At 43.8% G+C, this 24,351-nt stretch overlaps 1 protein-coding gene across 1 annotated transcript in view; it reads right to left on the bottom strand.

Moving 5' to 3' along the window:
- Window positions 1-295: 295 nt before the first annotated feature.
- The window catches only part of CMTM6 (CKLF like MARVEL transmembrane domain containing 6), a 46,365-nt gene continuing 22,309 nt past the window's right edge, over window positions 296-24,351 (bottom strand). The window contains exons 2-4 of the mRNA XM_088462768.1: window positions 11,187-11,363; window positions 7,052-7,150; window positions 296-2,583 (exon numbers count right to left, since the gene is read on the bottom strand). Coding sequence (XP_088318894.1) covers window positions 2,419-2,583; window positions 7,052-7,150; window positions 11,187-11,363 — 441 coding nt within the window. The 3' untranslated portion in view covers window positions 296-2,418. The remainder of the gene's footprint in view (window positions 2,584-7,051; window positions 7,151-11,186; window positions 11,364-24,351) is intronic.

Genomic DNA, 24,351 nt, shown 5'->3' on the forward strand with positions numbered 1-24,351 from the left:
GGTCACTTGCTGCACAGACATAGGCACACCCAATTACATGGCATCCACTTTGCTACATTTACAGGGATATTACATGGAACACACACACACAGGGCAGAACCATGACACAGACCAAGTCTTTTTGTGTTGATTAACCATTTCAAACCAATATGTCTTGTCATGCTACTACCCAAATTACAGACGTTTAAAATTGCCCCATGATTTAACTAGTATTTGGTATGAACATGGTCAGAGATGAACAAAGCTTTCATACAAAATATATAGCACGGCTTCTCATAATGAATGAGACAAGATATTACACTCCTAACCTTTATTCGGTTATTCATGATTACATGTCAATATATTTTGCTTACAGTGTATAATTACAGTGATTAAAAACTTAAAAAAAAATATTCAATGGTAAAAATAAAATTATTGATAGTAAGACATTGCATAGTAAAGGGGAGAGAAGGTAGAGAACTATATAAACAGTGTCCTTGTATTTAGATTAATCACATCTTAAAGAGGGGCACAGTTAAACATTTCATACGACATTAAACACGATGGAATATTCTAAAAAGTACAAACAAGAACTGAAGAAGTCATTCAATTCCTGGAATTTCCATTACTAAAAAGTAGATGAAATATTTACTTAAACTAATTTTGTTTTTATTTACACCATTACAAAACAGTGACCTGCAAAAGAGAGGACAGACTTTTATATGTTTGTATAATTATAAACAAATATTTAACGATTAGTTCCCTTTACTGTATTTACTTTAGGGTAATAGGGTTAAGATTGTATTTTCCAACTGTTCTCATGTGACACACCTGCTGATCTATTGGCATTTTTTCTTGGCAAACCTTTGCTAAAATATTTGAATGATGCAAGAATAACAAAATACTAAAGACAAATCTCAGGTATTTTCTTTAATGCCTAATAAAACATATGTTCTTATGAACCCCAGTCTATGGGGGAGATTTATCGAATCTTGGAGAGAGAGAGTGGAGAAGATGCTCATAGCAACCCAGCTTCTGTTTTTCTAGCACAGCCTCTAAAATTACAATTAGAAGCCGATTGGTTGGCATGGGCAACTTCACAAGATTTGATAAATCTCCCCCGATAACTTTAACTACGATTTTAAAGCCATAAACAAACATTCCCTCTGGCATGTGATACATACAGCCTAGCAGATGATTGCTTTATGAAGTTATTTATTGGGTAGAGTAAGCCTTCCAGAGAAAAACACCATATTTACAGTTCTGTTTATTAATAAAGCTGTGATGGTCTGCATACTTATTAACCCTCCATCACCACCTAATCCCTAAAGTGTGCTCACCAGATCCCTTTCCTCCCCTGAGCCCTGGGTTTTGCACCATTCCCATTTTAATCCAGCATCATAGTGATATTTAGCAAGTGCTCACATTAATATGAAGGGTTACTGACACCATAGGAATACACCTCTGCATAAGAACACAACCTAACAGCGCTAATACTTCCAATAGTTCAAAAGCATTCACAGCCCTCTCTCATTTACATGCAAGAGAGGGAGATCAGTTATGCTGCGTACACACGGTACGACAGCAACGGTCAGAGAACGAGCAGACGATCCTTGTCTGATCGTTCTGCATGTGCTGGATCGAGCATCCAGCATATACCCCACTACTATAATGACCCGATCGCAGGTCCCTATAGTAAACAGGCTAACCTGGTCGATATCAACCAGGTCTGCCTGCTTGCACAGATAGTAGTTTGTCGTGGACACACCTCGTACATCGTATGGTCGTTAGCAGGGCCCGGAAACTGTCAGATTTGAACGATAACGATAGGCTCATTATCGTACTGTGTGTACAGACCATTACACGGATTTCTAAACTAATGTACAGTAGGTGGTAAAAAATTGGATACAAATGGTGATCTAAAATACATTGCTGAAAAGGTAAATTACTCTCACTGTAGTCTAAATGTATGACAGACTAATAAAAACAGAATTAAATTTTTTTCCAACAGCTTTTTATAATGACAATAATTGTAGATTAAATTGTGAATAAATAATTAAAAGGTTTTACCTACGCATGGAAAATGGTGAAGCATGATATTAATATGTCTGGCAATATGAAAAGAAGAATTTCGCAGGTAGGTCCATTAGTGGAATACATAATCCAGTTTAGCATATGCTTAATTCATGTGTGATGCAAACTTCTCTTGACGAACTCATTCAACATTAAAAAGGTATTATACCCTCCAAACAACTGGATAGTATTTACATAAAAAATATAACATTAGTTAAGATAATGATTCGTGCAACAGATCTTCCTGTGCCATCAGCCATAGCATCAATTAGGCCCAATTCCCACTATTAATAATGAATTATGAACTGAAAGTTGTGGTTTTCTGGCTGTATTAAAATGCACATTGGTTATATAAGTAGAGGAAGGTTATGCAGTTTCTTGTCCAGCAGCTTGAACTGGAGCATTTAAAGGTTGCACCTCAGGGCCGGCAGCTACTCCATTTGCTTGGACTTCAGTTTTCGCTATGTAGCCATGTTTCCACATGAAAAAAACTTCTATTAAAAACGCAATAGCTGCAATAAACCCAAAAATCTGACAAAAAAAAAAAAAAAAGAGAAACTATTATGTCAAACATGAAAATATAAACAGGCTTATTTAATAATATGGTGTAAATAGTCCAAAAATACATCAGCATATAGCAACTAATATTTTTGATCCTAAATACACAGATTGACCCCTATAACACCATACAGTTACCATATTTTTACAGGTTCAAGTATTGTGATGAAAGACAGTCCACCCACTCCACAAAAAATCTTTTGGAGAATGTCAATCACAAGTGCTCCTGTTGCGGCTTGGATGCCATAAACTTAAGGTATGTTGTATGTTGTATGTTGTGTGCTAGAATCACAAACATCATCCTAGAGTCTGTTTTGGGGTCTCTTGTCAGATCAGCAATATGGCCATCACCAAAAGTTTTGAGAATGACAAGTATTGGTTTTCACAAAGTCTGCTGCTCCGTTTTTTATTATGGAAATTTGCATATACTCCAGAATGTCATAAAGAGTGATCAAATGAATTGCAATTAATTGCAAAGTCCCTCTTTGCCATGAAAATGAACCTTAATCCCAAAAACATTTCCACTGCATTTCAGCCCTAAAGGACCAGCTGACATCATGTCAGTGATTCTCTCATTAACGCAGGTGAAAGTGTTGACGAGGACAAGGCTGGAGATCATTCTGTCATGCTGATTGACTTAGAACAACAGACTGGAAGCTTTAAAATGAGGGTGGAGCTTGAAATCATTGTTCTTCCTCTGTTAACCAAGGTTACCTGCAAGGAAACACGTGCAGTCATCATTGCTTTGCACAAAAAGGGCTTCACAGGCAAGGCTATTGCTGCTAGTCAGATTGCACCTAATTCAAACCATTTATTGGATCATCAAGAACTTCAAGGAGAGATGTTCAATAGTTGTGAAGAAGGCTTCAGGGCGCCCAAGAACGTCCAGTAAGTGCCAGGACAGTCTCCTAAAGTTGATTTAGCTGCAGGATCGGGGCACCACAAGTACAGAGCTTGCTCAGGAATAGCAGCAGGCAGGTGTGAGTGCATCTTCACGCACAGTGAGGCGAAGAACGGCAGCAAAGAGCCAGTTCTCTCCAGGAAAAACATCAGGGACAGTCTGATATTCTGCAAAAGGTACAGGGATTGGACTGCTGAGAACTGGGATAAAGTTATTTTCTCTGATGAATGCCCTTTCAGATTGTTTGGGGTATCTATAAAAACGCTTGTCCGGAGAAGGAAAGGTGAGCGCTACCATCAGTCCTGTGTCATGCCAACAGTAAAGCATACTGAGACCATTTATGTGTGGGGTTGCTTCTCAGCCAAGGGAGTGGGATCACTCACAATTTTGCCTAAGAACACAGCCATGAATAAAGAATGGTACCAAAACATCCTCCAAGATCAACTTCTCCCAACCATCCAAGAACAGTTTGGTGATGAACAATGCCTTTTCTAGCATGATGGAGCACCTTGCCATAAGGCAAAAGTGATAACTAAGTGGCTCGGGGACCAAAACATGGAAATGTTGAGTCCATGGCCAGCAAACTCCCCAGACCTTAATCCCATTGAGAACTTGTGGTCAATCCTCAAGAGGTGGGTGGACAAAAAAACCCTACAAATTCTGACAAACTCCAAGCATTGATTAGGCAAGTATGGGCGGCCAGCAGTCAGTATGTGGCCTAGAAATTGATTGACAGCATGCCAGGGAAAATTGCAGAGGTCTTGAAAAAGAAGGGTCAACACTGCAAATACTGACTCTTTGCATAAACTTAATGTAATTGTCAATAAAAGCCTTCAACACTTATGAAATGCTTGTAATTTTACTTCAGTATACCATAGTAACATCCGACAAAAAAGGCCTAAAACCACTGAAGCAACAAACTTTGTGAAAACCAACACTTTTGTCTTTCTCAAAACTTTTGGTCATGGCTGTACATTCTATTGGGAATTACTTTATTTGGGACTCCACCACAAAATCAAAAATGGTATGATAACCCATGAGGAACCAGAACAATACTATATTGATTAGCTTGGGTCCCAGTTAAAAGAAAATTAAGCATCTCTACTATATGCAATGAATTTCTATGGACAGGATATCTCACTCTTAATGAGGGATGACCCATGTATCAATACTTGCATTAGCATGCTGCAAAGAATAGGAATTCCCAGTAGGGAATCCAATGTATCTAGAACCTGTGTCCAAAAGGAGTAAAAGTGGTAGCAAGTCCAGCGGTGGTGAAGGTTGCATTCTGTTGGCACTTATATCTGTAATAAGTGCTTAGTTCATGAGAATGCTTGCAATTGGGGTGGGGGTCACATTACCTATATCAAGGTTGTCCAAACTCAGCCCTCAAAGCACCTTAACTTGACAGGTTAGAAAGATATCCATGCTTATGCACAGGTGGTATATTTAAACTGACTGAGATGCTAATTAAGGGCCTGATTCAGAGATGTACGCTAACGCAATCACAACTGAAATTTCGCACGGAAATGCAGCTGCAAAAATATGCTAATGTTTCCAAAGCCTCCCCGAGCATAGGGACGCCCACTGCTGCCTTCTCATATCTGTCCGACGTCACGCACCAACGTAAACATCTGTAACACTGACACAGAATAGGCAGCCATGCAGCAACTTTGACCTGTCCCAAACACAGCGTCTCTGAGATCGCAGTGGCTAATTTATGCACGCCCATGAAACGGCGTTTAAATAGTCAGACACCCTTGCATTTGCCTAGCCACCCCCGTTACCTCCCTCTCACTTTGCGTTTGAATCCTCTTGTGCAGGGTGCATTGCGGCTTACACACATGCGCAATGGCAAACAATTGCTCAATCAGCATAAATATCGGCATTGCGTACATCTCTGAATGAGGCCCCAAGTCACCTGTGCTTAAATATGAATATCCTTAAAACCTGGGCTGGGTGAATTGAGAACTGAGTTTGGGGACCACTGCCCTGAATAATAGTAACTACTGAAAGAAAGTATTCCAGACACTGACAAATACCATGGAGGAATCAGCCAGTGATTTATATTCTCAAAAAGGAGCCTAATTAAATACCCTTGGGCGAAAAAGCCTTAGGCTACCTCCCATTTTCACCCGTGAAAGCTTATGAGGTGTAACTGAATTCCCCCCTTAGGGCCATATTCAATTAGCGGTGAAAACGTCCGTTTTTCGACGAAAAAAACGGCGAAAATTTATCCAAAAAACAGGTGACAATGGAGAAAAGAAAAACTGGAGAAAAGTTCTCTCCATCCTAGACCAGGAGAAAAAAAAATCCAAAATCCCTATTTTTGGCTAAAAATGTGGGGATTTCTTTCAGAACCCTTTGGGCCTTCTTTCAGAGCCCCAAAATGATAAATTACTGAAAAAGAAAATTTGTAAATTGCGTACTTTGGCAAAAAAACGACAGCGCAAATTTTGGGTGAAAAAAACAAAAGTTGAACATGGTGTTCACTTACAGTATTGGGTCTGATTTTTTGGGGGGTGGTACGGCAGGTGGTTTTTAAAATTGCATTTTTACGATAACGAAAATCTACCTACACCAATTTTAACGTACCCCCACCACAAAATTTGCGCGTTTGTTTTTTGCCAAAGTGCGCAACTTACAATTTTTTTCCCCCCGGTAATTTATCATTACGGGTTGTGTCCAAAGGGTTCTGAAAGAAATCCCCACATTCTTAGCCAAAAATAGAGATTTTGCATTTTTTTTCTCCTGGTCTGGGATGGAGAAAACTTTTCTCAAGTTTTTTTTCCCCATTTTCGCTTGTTTGATGTTTTTGTTTAAAAAACAGGCTGTTTTTGCCAATGGCGGAAAAAAACTTCCATTTTCGCCGCTAATTGAATACTTCCCTTATTGTGAGAGAGTAGAAATGCGGAGTGAATACCATGGCAGCTTGTGTAACATATCTGGCTTTATTTCACTCATGCTTGGAAAGTGAATACATAGAGATGCGAGACTGCAGACCTTCACACATTTGACACTTCCAACTGTAGAGAGGGGAGCAGGGATTCTTCAATATGCAGAGCTCGGGGACCTCGGCCAGGCCTTGCAATATGGCTGACCCAGAGCCAAATTACTTGGATGGCACATGCACCTGGCACCCATCGACCATTATTTTCAGACGCAGTCAAGTAGTGGAGGATGAGTGGGAGGGTCCTGTAAGCTATGAGCGAGGACAATATATTGTGCGCTTCATTCTGCATTTCTCTTTATGTATGCCTATGAGCGTGACCCTCTGCATGTGCAAGAGTCTGCAAGTGAGACGGAGCCTGCAACTGCATGTGTGCCTTTCCATGTGTGTATATGGTGGTCAGAAATACATTTAAGGTGCTGGAATTGAACAAATGGAGTTGGCGGGAGTGCGTAAATTGGGGAGGCATGAATTAAATTAGGGTATAAAGTGATTGGGGATAGACATGACTGATGATTTGAGGGTCATGGACTGATTGTGCCCTCAGTAATACATGAGTGAATAAATGAGTGCAGAAGAGAACAACTTACCCCAGATACTATTACAAGTCCATCTGAGTCCATTGTAGCCACAAATGTAATGGAAGCAATGAAAAAAAATGCTCCAACAACTGCTGTGATCCAGAAATCCTGTAAGAGAAAGGTTTACAAATCATATAAAAAACTTTCCTCTATGTGGCGCTCCATGATCTGTAAGAATGCAGTTTAGTACTGTACATAAAACAGTAAACCTAGAGTAGCACTCTATCAAGAAGGCACCGTGATACAGCTTATAATAATAATAACAAACTCAGGGGTAGATGTCTGAAGCTGCGTTATTTTTCTTGACGAGCTAAAAGCGTGTCCAGCTACCGGCCGCATGTATTAATGTTGCTGCTTTCTAAATGGTAGAGCGTTTAATCACCTGTCTGATGTTTACCATTTGACTGCGCATGCGCTGCTTGTTTGATTCCCAGCAGCCTCTGAGCTTGTGTGTGGGCGTGCACACGCAGTTAACTGGGAGACACCAGGACATGAGACATGTGTGTGGTTGTGTGGCTGCTTCTCTCCTCCCATGAGTGCTGTCCCTGCTGTGGTGGTAGGGCCATGACAGCCACACCTGTCAAAATCGAAAGCTGCAGCTGTCGGGAAACGATCAGTGCCACTGACCGTTCATACATAGCGTGCTGATATGCTAGGCAATCTTGTAGATAGCAGCAGCAATAATGACTGGGGAGCATAGCGCCCCTGTCATTTACCACACATCATTAATGAATAAAATAAATGGGGGAGAAGTGGTGTCAGCAGCATATAATGTGCGCCGATACCACTAATCCCCCTAATGCACTTTTATACATCTCCTCCCAAGTTCATATTCACTCATATCGTTTCCTTACCCATTACAACTAAGGGCCATATACAATTAGGAGCGAAAAGTCCTTGCCGAACTACATGAACAATAACAGCTACTATATAAATAAATAAAAACTATTCACTCCTTTTGAAATTTTTCACATTTTATTGCATCATGGAATCTTTATCACTTTATTTAAATAAAATATCCTCTGATGTCAAATTAAAAAAACCTGCATGACTTTGATAATTTACTAAGCACGTAAGAAAAGGATTTTAATTGTCTTTTTTTCCCCCCCTTTGTAAATAAGGATTCAAAATCTTGTTGTAATACTTGGTAGAAGAACCTTCAGCAGCAATTACAGCTGTAAATCTATTCCACTTGTTAATATTTAGTTATCTCGCGCTCTCTGCTGAGTGGGCTGTATTGGGAATATCTCTAGGCAATATTAGATTGCTGGGAGGGAGTAAAATGTTGCTGTTACCAGTGTTGGCAGTGGTACGCAAGTGTATACTACATATGTGGGTACAAAAGGATCCTCCATCTTTGTCTCCAGTCAAGACCAAGTTATTCTATGCCTTCTGAATGGACTGGTTGGAGACTACTGTACATAAGGAGTCTCGGATGGTGTCGCTTTTTTCAGTTATGGGATGGTAATATTGATTATTTGCAACAAGACTTCAAATTTTTTGTCGTTGTTTTGGTACAACTTTTTGGTATGAAACTAGACAGTTACTGGGGGATCCACTGGTTGTGTTGCAACCTGACACTTGACACTTTATTCAACCGTACCTTTTGGTTTTTCATGTGCGTTTATAGTACCTTCTTTTATCTTTTTATTCTGCCTACTATAATATTATGTTCTGTTTAAGACTGATGTATGCTGGCCAGTATGTTTGATTGTTTGTTCTTTTTTGCTCCAAGGGAATAATAAAAAAATATATCTATGCTAATTCTTTCCAGCTTAGAATTTCCATTATCAAAACCTTCTTTAGGAATTTGAAGTTAAGACAAAATCTAGAAGATACAAAAACATCTCTAGTAGAACTGCTCATGAACTGGTCATATCACTGAAAAGGCACCGCAAAAAGGTTTAGCGACACTGTAATAATAATCCATAGATCCTAAACAGCATTGCATATACAACAATAATCTGCATGGAAGAGTTGACAGATTAGCCAGAAGGTTCCTTCTAATGCTGGGCATACACGGCAAGATAAAATGTCTGTCAGACCGACAGACATTTTATCTGGCCGGCTGCCAGCCGCAGATGTCCGCGGCATACACTGTGAGAGAAATCTCACAGTGTATAGCCCGACATCTGCGCTCCGCCCCCGGGGGAGGAGACATTTCCCTGTTCCTTCCGTAGGAAGGAACACAGGAAATGTCTGTGTCGGCCGCGCTGGGCATACACTGCCCGATGCGGCCGACAGTTAACGGGTAAATATCGCATCGGACGGGCATGCTGGACAATCCAGCATGCCCGACCGAGCAATATTTAACCCTCGGTCACCCTCCCCCACGCTACAATTATCGCGGCGATCCGCCGATATCGGGCGGATCGTCCCGATAATTGCAGCGTGTATGGCCAGCATAAGTGCTGAGGACTGATGAAACAATTTATACTTGTTATATAAATATATTGACACCAGTTGAAAAATAAATGCAATCTACCCATGTGACATTTCAAAGATTCAGTTATATTACTAAAGCAGGAACTTTGCAAAAGTTACCAAATCCCTGGAATGGCAAATGGGTGGCTCTCACTACCTCCCCTTGGAGAGTACATGTACACCATACTTTTTGGTCCTACTCTCAACGGTGAACCCATGAACTGGCAGAAGGAATAACACTGTCCTCTCCGGGTCTGCATGGCATCCTGGCTCCCCATACATTTCCAAAACAACGAAAGCCAACACATCACCCCAGCACCACGCTATGCACGTCCCATTCAGCTTTTAGTGTTGCCTGTATGCTTAACAATTACACCAACATTTTACTTTATAGTCACAGCCACAAAGAATTCAGACCTTACACAGAATGTAACACCTTACCAAATGTTCAGCATGAGAGTGGACCTGAGAGTTGTGCAGTAACTTATCACATGAAACATTCAGTGGAAGGAGGAATGAATTTAAATGTCAACAAATCCTAGCAGTGGATATTCTACAGTCAGTGAAGATATTTAAATTGAAGAGAGAGGATGGATATTTCAGCGAGACAATGATTCAACACATACCTCTGAATCAACCATGAAGTACATACAGGAACAAAAGTTACCATTTTAGAATGGTCTCACATTCCCCAATCTTTAATCTCACACATTTAGGGCCTGATTCAGAGATTGAAGCTGCTGCTCTTGCGTCTGTTGCCGAAGTCGCAGCTGCGAGTATATGCACAAATGCTAATATTAGCCCTGCCCCTGGTATCAGCTTCAGTCTCTGGCACCAGCAACACTTGCACCAGCCCTTTGGCAGGTGCAGTTTCACTGTCTGACTCTGGTCTCCTATGGCTGTGTGCCGTTCTCACTGACACACCTGCAACACTCCCATAACACGCCCAGGAGAAGACGACTTTTTTGCGCTCGCTTTTAGCCACCTCCCCATTTCTGATACAGTCTTTCCTGATCGCAACAGCACCTTTGTGTGTACACTCTGCCACGCATGTGCCATAGGGGTTCACAGTAATGTTTGCTGATGCTTAAAATCACTCAACTACATGAACATCAGCATTGCATGCGACTCAGAATCAGGCCCTTAGTAAATAGAACACCTTAGAATATTCCTGAGGTAAAAGTAGTTCTACGAGGAGTGGGAAAATATTCCTAAAGCTAGACTACAAGGAATGACTGAAAGCTGTGATTCTATGAATGCCAAGTACTGACTGACAGGATAATTAGATAACTCCTAATTCTTTACTTATATTAATTTGTCAAATGAGCAGCAGCTTCCCCTTATATACATAATGACAGCACAGATTGCTCCTTTATTGTACTGACTGACAGGGCATCCAAGCTTTTATATAGTATATATTCAGTTTTATTTTTTTCATACTTAAATTCAGCCAACAGTAATTCTGCATACAAATGTGCAGCAATGGTCATGTTGCCGTTTGGGCACTGCAGAAGTTGTGTACCTTTTTTTCACTTGGGAGATTCAATGAAATAGGCAAGAAATACAACTACACAATGCCACCATTTGGTTGACACAAAGATCTGGATATGGACAATCTTAATTCTTCCTTGAACTCCATCAAACACTACATTTTTATTTTTGAGTGTCATTTATTAAATTATTGTTGACTTTGCTAACCTCAATAAACAGGTATACTTACAATTTTCTTGAAGCTTGGAATATTGATTTTATCCTTTAAAGGTGTGCAATATATGACTAGCATGAGGATGGAGAGCAAAACAGCACTGCAACTGACAAACTCAAAGAAGTACAGCCCTCCACAGGTGTTACATGTACTAATCACCTCCTCACATGTGAACGCCACCAAGGAGAACACCTAGGAAAGAAAAGTATACATTGCGTTATACTGTGCATAAATGAATTGTTTTAATGTTATTTTGTTAATTCTTTTTATTAAGTTTCAAGAAAGGAAGAAAAAAATAATAATCAAGAATTCAGTTACTGTGCATAACATTGCCAGTAATATAAAATGCAAGTCTTACACAGAGCTGCTATCAATCTATCAAAAATGGAATACTATCAGGGGTGACAATCATACCAAGACAGAGCCTCATATAAAAGTTCAACGAAGCCTAAGAAAAATAATAGAAACCAAAAAAACTAATCTGTTTACCTGGTGAACGCCAGGACCATCCCATATAGCATTCGTAAAACCATGAAGAGAATGCGGATATAAGGAGAAAGAGCATGATGAATTGGTGGTGAGGTATGGCTATATAAAATTAATAAGCTAATAAGCTTTGGCTTTAAAAAATTACGTAATGTTTGACCAAGTAATAAAGACTGTACTGCCTCCAAAGTTTTGCCCTTTACTATTTCATTGTTTATTTTTTTCCTTACTTTTCACAACAATGGGGTGGCCCTAATGCCTCAGATCCTCAAACACCCCTCATTGCCAGCACTAGTATGTCTAATATTGTTAAGCTTTGCAATAGGAAAATGGACAATACTCTGCAGAATAAAACTGTGGCTAAAATACACAAATACTTACAGGGGTATTCAATATGAAACGTTAACTTCACTGTCGAAGTTAACGTTTCATATCAGAGTTTTTACCCGCGTTAAAGTATCGGGCGCGCTCCCGCTTATCCCCGTATTCAATATAAAGTTAACGAAAACGGGAACCTCCGAAGTTGGATTTGCGTAAAGTTACGAATTTTTCCATAAAAAATTTGTAAGACCCCCCTAAAGTTGTAAAGACATGGGGGATCACTATGGGTACCTCCGTTTTAGCCTTTAAATGAAAGTCGGGGATTTAAATAGCTGCAGCAGGTGTTTTTTTCCCGACATTGAAGAAGTGTTGCAGAAGAGCACTTAGGTTATTTTTTTCATTTTTTTAAGTGGTCCCATCAAATTTCGGGTACATGCAAATGGGTACTAGCATATTTTTAAGTCCCCAAAGTAAGTTTTTAAAAATTCTGCATTTGTGCACCTGCCGCTATAATTCTATTCTTCAAAACACCTGCCGCATACTTGCAGAATAGCCCTGAACCTATTTCCCTATTGTTAAGCAATTTTTTCCCCCTTTTTTTTTTTTTCACCCCAATTTTTAAATTAATTTTTTGGGGTGTCCCTATTTTTTTTTTAAACCCAAATTTATTTTTTGAAGGGTGTCCCGATTTTTTGTAGGAAATTTTTTTTTTTAACATTTCCTTTTAAGGGGACATTCCCAAAACTACAGGCTATTTTTTATAAGCCTACACCCCCAAACCCCTATTCTGCATTTTTTTTCCACTTGCTATAGTGCTTAGAAAAATTATCCCTGTTTTTAAAAAAATTACCCTTGAGCCCATTTAAGGAAAAAAACGGGAATTTTCGGGAAATATGCCTGGGACCCCCCTAAAGATGTCCAGACATGGGGGATCACTATAGGTTACCCCGTTTTTGCCTGCAAAAGAAAGTCGGGTTTTTAAATAGCTTTGCAAGGTGTTTTTTCCTGCCGCGGCTATTAGAAACCCCGACTTCCTTCAGGAGTTAAAAATGGGGGTACCCATGGTGATCCCCCATGTCTAGACATCTTTAGGGGGTCCCTAGAATATTTCCCGAAAATTCCCATTTTAGTTAACCTGAAAAAAAATTTGTAAAAAAAAAAAAAAAAAATGACTTAAGGTCCCCCCCCCAAAAGCCAAACCAGCCCCAGGCTTGCCAGCCAGTGTTAGTTTCTAAAAATACGGGGAACAAAATGTGTTGGGTTCCACCGTATTTTAGAAACCAACACCAGGCTGCAGGGACTAAGTGCTGGTTTTAAATATAGGGGGCAAAAACGACGTGGGGTACCCCCTATATTTAAGACCAGCACCAGACCCAACCGACCGGGGTGTAATGCCACAGCCCGGAAACCCAATCACCGGGGCTCCAGGTCCAAAGCATTACACCCCAAGTCGGTCAGCGCAAGCCGGTGATCTCTGGGGAATCGGGGACCCCCCAAAAAAGGGTCCCCCCTCTCCCGAGCACCACAGGCTTACGCTGAAGCCTGGGGCTCTTCCCCATACCCCTTGCTTGGTGGGTATGGGGGTAATAGGGGGGCCAAATAATGTAACACTATTGTACTTTACAGTGGAACTACAAGTGCCAGCATGCCTGCCATTTTGCACTTGTGGAACTACAAGTGCCAGCAGACATGCGGCACCTGTAATTTCACTGTAAAATAAATAGTTAAAAAAAAGACAAAAACACACACACCGTGCCCAGTATAAGTTTATTACATACACCTACCCATTCACACATACTTACCTATACCAGAAGTTTCTGTCCCCTTGTCCAGTAGAGATCCATGGTACCTGGCCCTGTAAGGAAGATTTCATACTCACCTACATCCAGCGCTGGTCTCCGCAGTAATCCATGGGATTAAAAAAAAAAAAAAAACACGAGTTACCCGATCCACACTACAAGCTATCTGTATGTGTGTTGTCACACATACAGATAGCTCCCGAATGGCCGCTGCCAGGACTTCACGGGGCATTGCAGTCCCATCAGCCAATCAACGGCAGCGCTCACTGTAGAGCGCCCGCTGATTGGCTCCGGCAACTGACAGTTCCCACGTGGGCCGATTCACCCACGTGGGAACTGTCAGTTGCCGGAGCCAATCAGCGGGCGCTCTACAGTGAGCGCTGCCGCTGATGGGACTGCAATGCCCCGTGAAGTCCCAGCAGCGGCCATTCGGGAGCTATCTGTATGTGTGACAACACACATACAGATAGCTTGTAGCGTGGATCGGGTAACTCGTTTTTTTTGTTTTTTAATCCCATGGATTACTGCGGAGACCAGCGCTGGATGTAGGGAGTATGAAATCGTTCTTGCAGGGCCAGGTACCATGGATCTCTACTGGACAAGGGGACAGAAACTTCTGGTATAGGTAAGTATGTGTGAATGGGTAGGTGTATGTAATAAACTTATACTGGGCACGGTGTCTGTGTTTTGTCTTTTTTTAACTATTTATTTTACAGTGAAATTACAGGTGCCGCATGTCTGCTGGCACTTGTAATTCCACAAGTGCAAAATGGCAGGCATGCTGGCACTTGTAGTTCCACTGTAAAGTACAATAGTGTTACATTATTTGGCCCCCTTATTACCCCCATACCCACCAAGCAAGGGGTATGGGGAAGAGCCCCAGGCTTCAGCGTAAGCCTGTGGTGCTCGGGAGAGGGGGGACCCTTTTTTGGGGGGTCCCCGACTCCCCCGAGATCACTGGCTTGGGGTGTAATGCTTTGGACCTGGAGCCCCGGTGATTTGGTCTCCGGGCTGTGGCATTACACCCCAGTCGGTTGGGTCTGGTGCTGGTCTTAAATATAGGGGGTACCCCACGTAATTTTTGCCCCCTATATTTAAAACCAGCACTAGTCCTTGCAGCCTGGTGTTGGTTTCTAAAATACGGTGGAACCCTACACATTTTGTGCCCCGTATTTTTAGAAACCAACACTGGCTGGCAAGCGTGGGGCTGGTTTGGCTTTTGGGGGGGGACCTTATGTCATTTTTTTTCAAAATTTTTACAGGTTAACAAAAACGGGAATTTTCGGGAAATATTCTAGGGACCCCCCTAATGATGTCTAGACATGGGGGATCACTATGGGTACCCCCATTTTTAACTCCTGAAGGAAGTCGGCATTTCTAATAGCCGCGGCAAGTGCATAAATGCGACTTTGAAGAAAGTGGTGTAGAAGAGCATTTAGAATTTTTTTGGGGGAAAAATAACTATGCCCAGCAAATTTGGGGTACTTGAAAATGGGGGTCAGCATATTTGCTAAACAGACTTGAAAAAATTGTGAAAAACCCACTTGCGCAAGGAGCTGCAATGAAAAAACACCTGGGGCATACTTGGGGACCCCCCCAGAGTCAAGTTCGCTATTTTTTTACTTTGTTCCCCAACATTTTTTTTACGGCCCCCAAATTCAAAGTGCTTTTTTTGGGGTGTCCCGATTTTTTTTTTTTGACACATCGTTTCAAGGGGTAATTCTGAAGGGTGCAGGCTATTTTTTTTAAGCCTGCACCCCTAAACTCCAATTCTGCACTTTTTTTCGACACCTATTCAATGGTGAAAACTTATCCCCGTATTTTATCTTCGACTTTTCAAAACTGCGATAAGTCTTTGATATTGAATAAGGTGTAAAAGTAAAACCTCCGATAATGACGTCATAGCTCCGATATTAACGCAAAAATGGACTTATCGCTCCCATATTGAATACCCCTGTAAATCACACTCACAAAATTTTAATGCAATCTAATCTAAAGTCCCAATGTTGATTATGGGCCTGATTCAGACCCACTCGCGAGCGGCTGTCCGCTCGCAAGTGGGTCGATGTTCTGGACTGAGCATGCGCACGACGGAGAGAGCTCCGTCATGCGCATGCGCCAGACGCGACGAGCGAAGGAAAGTCCTTCGCTCGTAGTGTCTGATCAAAGGGGGCGTGCTGTCGATGTTGATTGACAGCACGCCCCCTTTGGTAGGTGTGCCGGGGGCGTGCCTCCCTGATGGGGGCGTTCCCACGGGAACGCCTCCCGTCAGAAGCCGGCCCACTGACATCACTAGTGATGTCAGTGGGAGTGATTTTGGCTCTGATAGAGCCAAAATCACTCCGGAGCTTGCGGTTGAAAACCTCAACCGCAGGCTCCGGCTCGCAGTTTCGATGGTCGCGATGGTCAAGACCATCGCGGCCATCAAAATGCACGCTCGTATAGCCTGTGGGTGGTGACCCACAGCTATACGAGCGTCCAGGAGGACGCTCCATTTTCATGGAGGCCGGCCCTCAGTCAGAGCGTGCGCTCTGCTCAGAGCGTACGGCTCTGAATGAGGGCCTATGTTCTGTAGATCTCTCGACACATTCGCTGCTGAAGGTTCTCAGTCCTGTGCGGAGCCCATTTTTCAATGTTTGTGCTCATCACATTTCAACATCAATATTTTTGTACCACAAAAATGTATCTTGTTTTTTTTCCAATAGACATTGCATTTTCAGAAAATAGCATTAGCCTTTTTGTTGTGTCCAACATATCAAATAAAATTTTACTAAAATGGGCAAAAAGTTATTTTTATTGGAAGTTCAAGAAATCAAATTTTTCGCCAGAAGCGTGTTACAGTTTGTAGGAATAATAGCCCAACAAGGCCTACCACATTTTAAACTAGAAAGCCTACTGCATTAAATAAAGGGACCCCTTGTTTATTAACCACAAGATGGGGGAAATCTGGGATAGATAGATAGATAGATAGATAGATAGATAGATAGATAGATAGATAGATAGATAGATAGATAGATAGATAGATATCTCTATCCCCATGTGTTGAAAATTTTTACATTTTGGTGTACTCTTTAAGTCATTGTCTAGTGATCACCAGACAATAGCACATCTCGCTCTCCACTATCCCGCATGTCTCCTGCCTGGGTTTCATCTTTGTGGTCACCCTTTTATTCATTGTCCACATCCACTCCCTTACCCAAGACTATTGCTTTAGCCTCCGAACATCACAAGGTTTAAAGGGTGACGCTACTAAAACGCTTATCCACTCTAGTATTTTCTAATGTCTTGACTTCTGCAACCTATTTCAATCGGGCCTCTTTCACCAATGACTCCTCATTTTAATCTATCCTCATGCTTTCTAGCTTGCTGATCTGTTCAATGGCTCCCCTTTAATTACAAAATCCAAATTATACTCCTCAATTCGATCTGCCATTGACTGGTGCCTCAACTCTTCACTGATATCCACATCACACACCCAACTCCAAGCCTTTTCCCGTGCTGACCCACAACTACTGAATACACTCCCTTGTCCAATCACACTCTCCACAAGTTTTCTTTAAATGCCACCTGTCGATCAAAGCTACCAGTCTTCCACCTAAATCAACCCTTGCTGGACCAACCTCTCTGTTCCTACATTCTCACTCTTTCAGCCTTTCTTTTGTCAGCTTCTCCTTCTCATTAGATTGTAGTCTCGAATGAGCAGGAACCTTAAGCTTGTCTTCTCGATTGCTCCCATCTGCACCCTTGAAATCTTCCTTCCTGCACTTCTTGTATACCTTGCTTATGTAGTCTCCTAATTTCTTAGTATACAGATCTTTGGCTTTTTGGCCTCTATGACTTTGTAAGATGCTAAGCACCCCAGTGTACAGTGCTTCATATTTTTCTGGTGCCCTATAAATTATAAATAACTTGTATCACAAAGATCCCTGAAAAGTATTTTAAAGTGATCTGTTAAAGGTAACTTTTGGACCTATAGGTTGGCTGTAGGAGAACAACGGTATTATTGCTAGATGGGGAGCTGTATTCAGGTATGCTCGATATGATGGTCTGTAGTCTGCAGGTAGGGTCACTTTAATAAAAAAAAAACACATGAATTACACAGGTTCTGTGGCTAGCTGACTTCAAGTATATTTACTTAAATGTGGATTTCTAGAAATGGATATGTTGCCCATAGTAACCAGATTGTAGCTATTGTCTTCTAGAAGGGAATCGCTATGTAATGCCACCGGCTCTAATGTCGGCGGACTAAATACCGACAGTGGAAGGCCGAACAATGAAGATCCTGTCTAGGGCTCGTTAGTAACCCAACCCTCCCCTCTCGCCCCCCTAACCCTAACCTTCCCCCAGTGGTGCCTAACCCTAAACTCCCCTTTTCCCCTAGCCTAAACCTAACCCTCCCCCCATTCCACCCTGTGGCTAGCAGCTACAAAACCCCGGCTTACCTTCGTTCGGGATGCCGTGTGTCAGGATTTCGGCATCAGGCTAAAGACAGGCATCAGGATTTAGAAACCTATCTTTAGTCCCACGTCGAGCTTCCAGTGTCGGGATTCCAACGGGCGGCATTCCGGACGGCGGTATGTTAACCGCATCCCTTCCTAGATAAATGTTAAGTAGAATCTGATTCTAAAAACCCGCACTTTAGTAAATATACCCCCAAGTCTCTAAAATATAAAACACTTTCATGTAACAAAAACTTCCCGATCTAGAAGTAATATGCACAAACATGATTGCCCAGAGTATTTTTGAACTTGTATCATTTAGTTCCTCGTACATTTCAAGTACTTGTGAATTCTCAGCTTCTCCCCTAGTACACACAATGATCTCTTACAAGTAACAATACAATTTACAAGATTAACTATGAAATCCTTTATCTTAGTGAACTGAGCATCCAATATCAGATACAGTTAAAACAAGAGATATGGTAAGAACTTACCTTTGTTATCTCTGTTTCTACGAAGTCCATAGGGTCCACAGGGTTGACCTTGGGGTATAGGTTGGGAACCAAATCCGGGCACCACGCAATTAAAGCTTTTAGCTCCCAGGATGCACTGGGTCCACTCTCCCTATAACCCCACCCCCAAGCCAGAGGCACCTCAGTTTGTAAGTAGCCAAAGGCCGGAGGAGGAGAGAAAAAGAGAGAGAAAACTGGAACACTCAATAACCATACTCACAGAAATGGGAGACGGAAAACCGGTGACCAGCCACACAGCCCATATGAAGCCAGGTGCGTCAGGACGGGCGCCCTGTGGACCCTATGGACTTCGTAGAAACAGAGATAACAAAGGTAAGTTCTTACCATATCTCTTGTTTTCTACTTCAGGGTCCATAGGGGGTCCACAGGGTTGACCTTGGGGATGTCCCAAAGCAGTTCAACCAAGGGTGGGGACGCTCCTGTGCTGAGAGGAGAATCCGTCGCCAAAAAGGAAGCATCCTGAGAGGCAAAGGAAACCAATGCCTAGAACCTTAAAAAAGTGTGGACAGAAGACCACGTGGCCACCTAGTAAGGCAAAACAGCCGAGGCGCCACAGCGAGCCGCCCACGAGGGTTACATGGCCCGAGAAAAAACAAGCATCAACAACAGAAAGGCCTACCCATGGGTAGGCCCCTGAGGAAGACCTACGAGGCCATCCACCAACATTTGGTTATAGGCCGGTCATCCTTTCCTGTGATAACCAGAAATCTCAGACCACCAATAAGGAGTCCGATTTCCGTAAGGAACCTGAATGGATCACATAAATCCAAAGGGGCCGGACCACAGTCAATGAGGCCACACCAGCCGAGAGGACTGGGGACAGAATGGCCGTACCATAAGTTCCAGAATAAAATGGAACCTGAAAACCACTAAGAAGAAACACAGGGCGAGAGCAACTCACACCCTGACATGATGCCCTCCAGAAGAGGGAGCCACCTGAGAACGCTCCCAATTCAGACATTTTCCTGGTTGATATAAACACCCTGAGAGAAAGAGAGAGCCTAAGCAATAGACCATGTAATGGTTATCACAACCAGCGGTTCCATTGACTGTCCCCGGAGGGAACGAAGAACCACTACTAACTCCCAAGGAGTCCCTAGGGAGGACAAATGGAAGCATAATCCAGAAAACACTCCAAAGGATGAACTGAATACCAGAGTGGAGCAATTCCATATCTTAACCATACTGACAGTGTAGAGATCCGCACTGTCAGGAAGACCAGGCCAAGTGTGAAACCCAAGCCAGCCAGAAGGAATGCCAGAATATCTGGAAATCCTGGACACCGGAGGATTGTATCGACAGGTACAATACCATAAGATTTATGGTTGCCACAGTTTGTGGTAGGTCCCAGCAAAAGCTGATGCATGTGCTCTAATCATTCCAACGATGACAAAGCCAGGGAAGCCGCAAGACCACTGTAGGGACACAGTCAAAGACAAACGACCCAGGTCCAAGGCAAAACCAAGGACCCTGAGACAACAGGTCCGGGCAGCGAAGCATCAGGAATGGAGTATCGATGGAGAGACTTCGAAAATCCAAGTACCCCTGACATCTGGGGCAATCAGGAGCCACCAGCAGGAAAGCATCTCCGTCTCAACTGAAACACTTCCAAAGACCTCGAGGAAGAAGGGAGACCGGAGAACAGAGGTACACAAAGTGAAAGGACCACTTCATCGACAAAGAGTCGCTGAAGGTTGCTTCAGAATCCCCAGAGCTGGACTGTAACACCATAGTGTGATAAAGTCAGAAGGCCCTGAGGGTCACCTCAGGGGGGCCCCCCCTGCTCACCAGGAGATGAAACCTCTCTTGGGGAAGAGACTAGTCCCCGGGATGCACGTCGTGACGGCTGAGGACTCCCGCTTCCCAATGGAGAGCTCCTGAAATGAACGCTGCCGAGATGGTCGGGAGGAGACCCTCGGACTATGTCCGAATATGTGACATACCTGTCATTGCCACCCAACGAACAGTGTTGCTAAAAAGGAATCCACTGTCCTGACCCTGTCGGACTGAACCTTTTCAGGTTCACCGGGAAACAAGAGTTATGCCAGAGTAAGTTAATTGACAGGGTGGAATCGACAGACGTCCAACTGCACTGAAAAGGATGCGAACCAGACACTGTCCATAGCAAAGAATACCCTGGACGAGATGGCCATAGCCACCCGGACAGGGACCGACTTGCCTCCGGAGAGAGCATCATCGTTTGAACAGTGATCCGACAGAAAAAACTCGTTCCATCTGGAGATGAGCCAATTATGGAAAGGTCTGGAATGGAACTGAGCCCATTCCACCATGCATCCCAGAGTGTAAAGACATATGTCGACTGCGCAGACAACCACGTACTCCTAATGGAAGAGTGGAGATTCCATCTTACGCCAGAAGAATTCTCAGATTCTGAGAATCCAGCAGGGATCCTAGATGAAGAATACCCAGAGAGGGATGCAGGGAGGACTTTTTCCCCATTGATTAAACGTCTGCACCCTGAAGCCACAGTCATCCTGACCTGGCTGTAAAGTACCCCGGTGATCCCGCTAAGAGTAGGAGGCCGTCCAGGTACAGGAGCATTGGGATATACTGAACAGGAGAACTGTCAGAAAATCCAAAACACTGGTAAACCCCTGTGGGGCTGAGGACAGTCCCAACAGGCAGAGCTCGAAAAATTGTAAGTGTTGCTGTGATACAGCAAACCTCAGCCCATGCTGAGGAAAGGTCTCTGTAAGTACCCGTAGGCACGCGTCCTGTATATGATACCATAAAGTCCCCAGGTTCCAAACATCGTATGATGGAGCATAGGGATTTCCTCCTGAGCCCAGGTAGCTTTAGGAACTGGTTCAGGGAATTGAGACAGAGAATAGGCCAAAGAGGACCATTCAGCCACCGCACCAGAAAGAAAGCAGAACAACCAGTCCCTCACTGAGATAGTGGGGATGGCCTAATTAGCTCCGCTTACCGCAACAACTGCATAGCTTTCTGGATCTGTAAGGCCCTTGTAAAGAGGCCGCCTGAGCAAAGAGAGGGCGTACCCTCCTACCCACGTAGCCACGGCAACTTGACACTAGTACCGGGCGAACTGAGAAAATCGGTATCTCCCAGTTGTAGGCCTGTCCCGTCAGGCTGAAGAGATATCCGTAGGTTCAGAAGCAGGATCGGCTGGCAGTCCAGGCCTGCTCGGTACTGGATATGTCGGCCCTTGTAGATGCCGACAGTCTACGAAGAAACAGACCTTTAGGCTGACCCAGAGGACAAAAAGACTTTACAGACTTAGTCTGAGGCCTTGTAGAGGGCATAGCTGAAAGCGGTAAACTTGTCGTTAGTAATACTGCCAATGTTACTACAATCTTGTCAAGGTCAGGACCAACCAAGATCAACCCTAAAGATGGTATCTGCACCTCTGCATTCCCAGAGCGCAGCCATAGGGTATTACGGAGGATACAGTCGCAGCCGGAACTCTGAAAGTTAGGAGACTGGTATCCAATATAGGCATTTCCACCTATGACAACTGCATATATTACGAGAGCGACCAAATACATTTGAACCCCCGACGTGTTGGAGGGGAAAAAATTTTACAAATGCATCAGCCCAATATGCAATAGTATTAACCAACCATGCTATAGCCATGGTAGGATGGGTAACAACCCCTGAAAGCAAGTATACCGATTTCAGGCAGAGTTACCACCTACGGACCACGCAGGAATGGGAGGCGTAGTAACGTCTGTAATCAGACGAGTAACACGCCCATCCACCCCAGGAGGGGCTCGTGATGACCCTCAGGGAATTTGGGACAGGAGGCCAAACACTGTTGTAACACCTCCTATCTGGCCACAGCCAGAGTCCCGCTATGCGATCCACCCGCTAGTCAGCAACAGGGAACCCGAAGGCATGTAAGACTGAGGGTGTATGATACAGGTGCAGGTCAACATTCACTCTAACCAGAATGGACCTGCTACCAGCCCTAAAGCAGGGATAATAATACCTGAAATAGGCTTCCACCCGTAAGAGGGAAAGAGCCCAAAACAGTATCCAGTACATGCAGAGCCAACTGGGAAGTAACCACAGGGCGTCAACCACGCCAATTTGCGTTTCGTAGAAAACGACACCACCCAGGGTGGCTGTTGTGGTAATCCCTGCAAGGGGCATGACAGACTATTGTGGCACCAGGGGGAATTCATATACTGCGAAAACCCCCTGCAGGGAGCGATAGTCTGTGTCACAGGGGAAGAGTGCAAGAAACTGCGAGATACCCTGAGATGAAAAGGGCAGTATGGTGGAGTAACCCCAAGTGAGGTACAACAATGGGGCCCACCCGGCAATCCGCAATTGAGAGGATCCCGAGAGAACAAACCGCCCAAGGGGGTCGTGAAAGGGGCCGGCACCAGATGACGCCACATACAGAACCCTTTATGAGTCAAATCCTCCGCACTAACACCTGCAGCACATGGCTTGCAGGATAGGAAAAATGGGTGTAGTATAATGCTCTATCTCCTGGTCAGACATATCTGACCAACCCTCTTGGCGGAAATATTAAGCAGCGCTATACTGGTCCTGACTGATGCCAAAAATTAGCTGCAGGGACCCATTTTCAGCGTATGCAACACACAGTTCCATCTAAAATATGGCAACGTGCAGCACGCAACAGTATGTGACAAACCTCACAAATATTAACAAGTATATAAATGTGAGGTCACAGAACCACCCCAAGTACAGCTGTATTAGGGCAGATAAAGAAAAGGGATAGATATACACTGACAGGTGAGAGAATTAAATACAGACAGTCAGCACTAGCATAAGTCACATACCATGCAGATATATACATATATACATAAACATGTCATATAATATACTGCACTATTACACTGCATTCAACTTACCCAGATTCAGTGTCTGGGAAGGCTACAGCGCTGTGTACACTGACCTGATGGTGAGGTACGCAGGGGGACTGGACTCACTGCCATCTCCGGAGCTCTGCTGCTGCACCACAAGAAAATGGCCGCTGGAGACCTCAGAAGAAGCGTGGCCCGCGGAGGAAGCAGCTCAGCGACGCCAGACTATAATACTGAAAGGCGCGCTGAGCTGAGGGGAGGAGCCGCTGTAACAGGGAAAGCTTCCTCCCCTGGCCGGCTATTAACCTCCCGGGACGCCGGCTCCCAGCGCCGATCAGTAAGTCCCTAGTGGTCTAGTGGACACACGGGGTATGGGGGGCCCGCCGCCACTGCCGGCGCCTCCGGTCTGTCCCCAGAGACCGGAGGCACAGGACTGCATATTAAATGCGCGGATCACCGCAAGCGGTGATCCGCGACCTTACCTGCTCCCCGTGGATCCGGCAGCGGTCCTGGGCGCCCGCAGAGTCCGGCTAGTACAGACTCTGGGGTCCCGCTGAGATCCCCAGATCTGTACTGGCGTCTCAGCGCCGGCGGGGTGACGGAGCGGCAGCTTAGACGTCCTATGGACAGTCCGACGCTGCCGCTCTGAAAGTCCAAAGTAAAAATAAAAAAACTCTGTACTTAGAAAAAATAAAGCTTAGGGGCTGCTAATCAGCTCCCCACTGCACTAAACGGTGACCCGACTCCGGCCGGGCACAACTTAAACTGAGGTGCCTCTGGCTTGG

This window comes from Taudactylus pleione, unplaced genomic scaffold (genome assembly GCF_031769625.1).
Source record: "Taudactylus pleione unplaced genomic scaffold, aTauple2 ptg000053l, whole genome shotgun sequence".
Classification (NCBI taxonomy): Eukaryota; Metazoa; Chordata; class Amphibia; order Anura; family Myobatrachidae; genus Taudactylus; species Taudactylus pleione.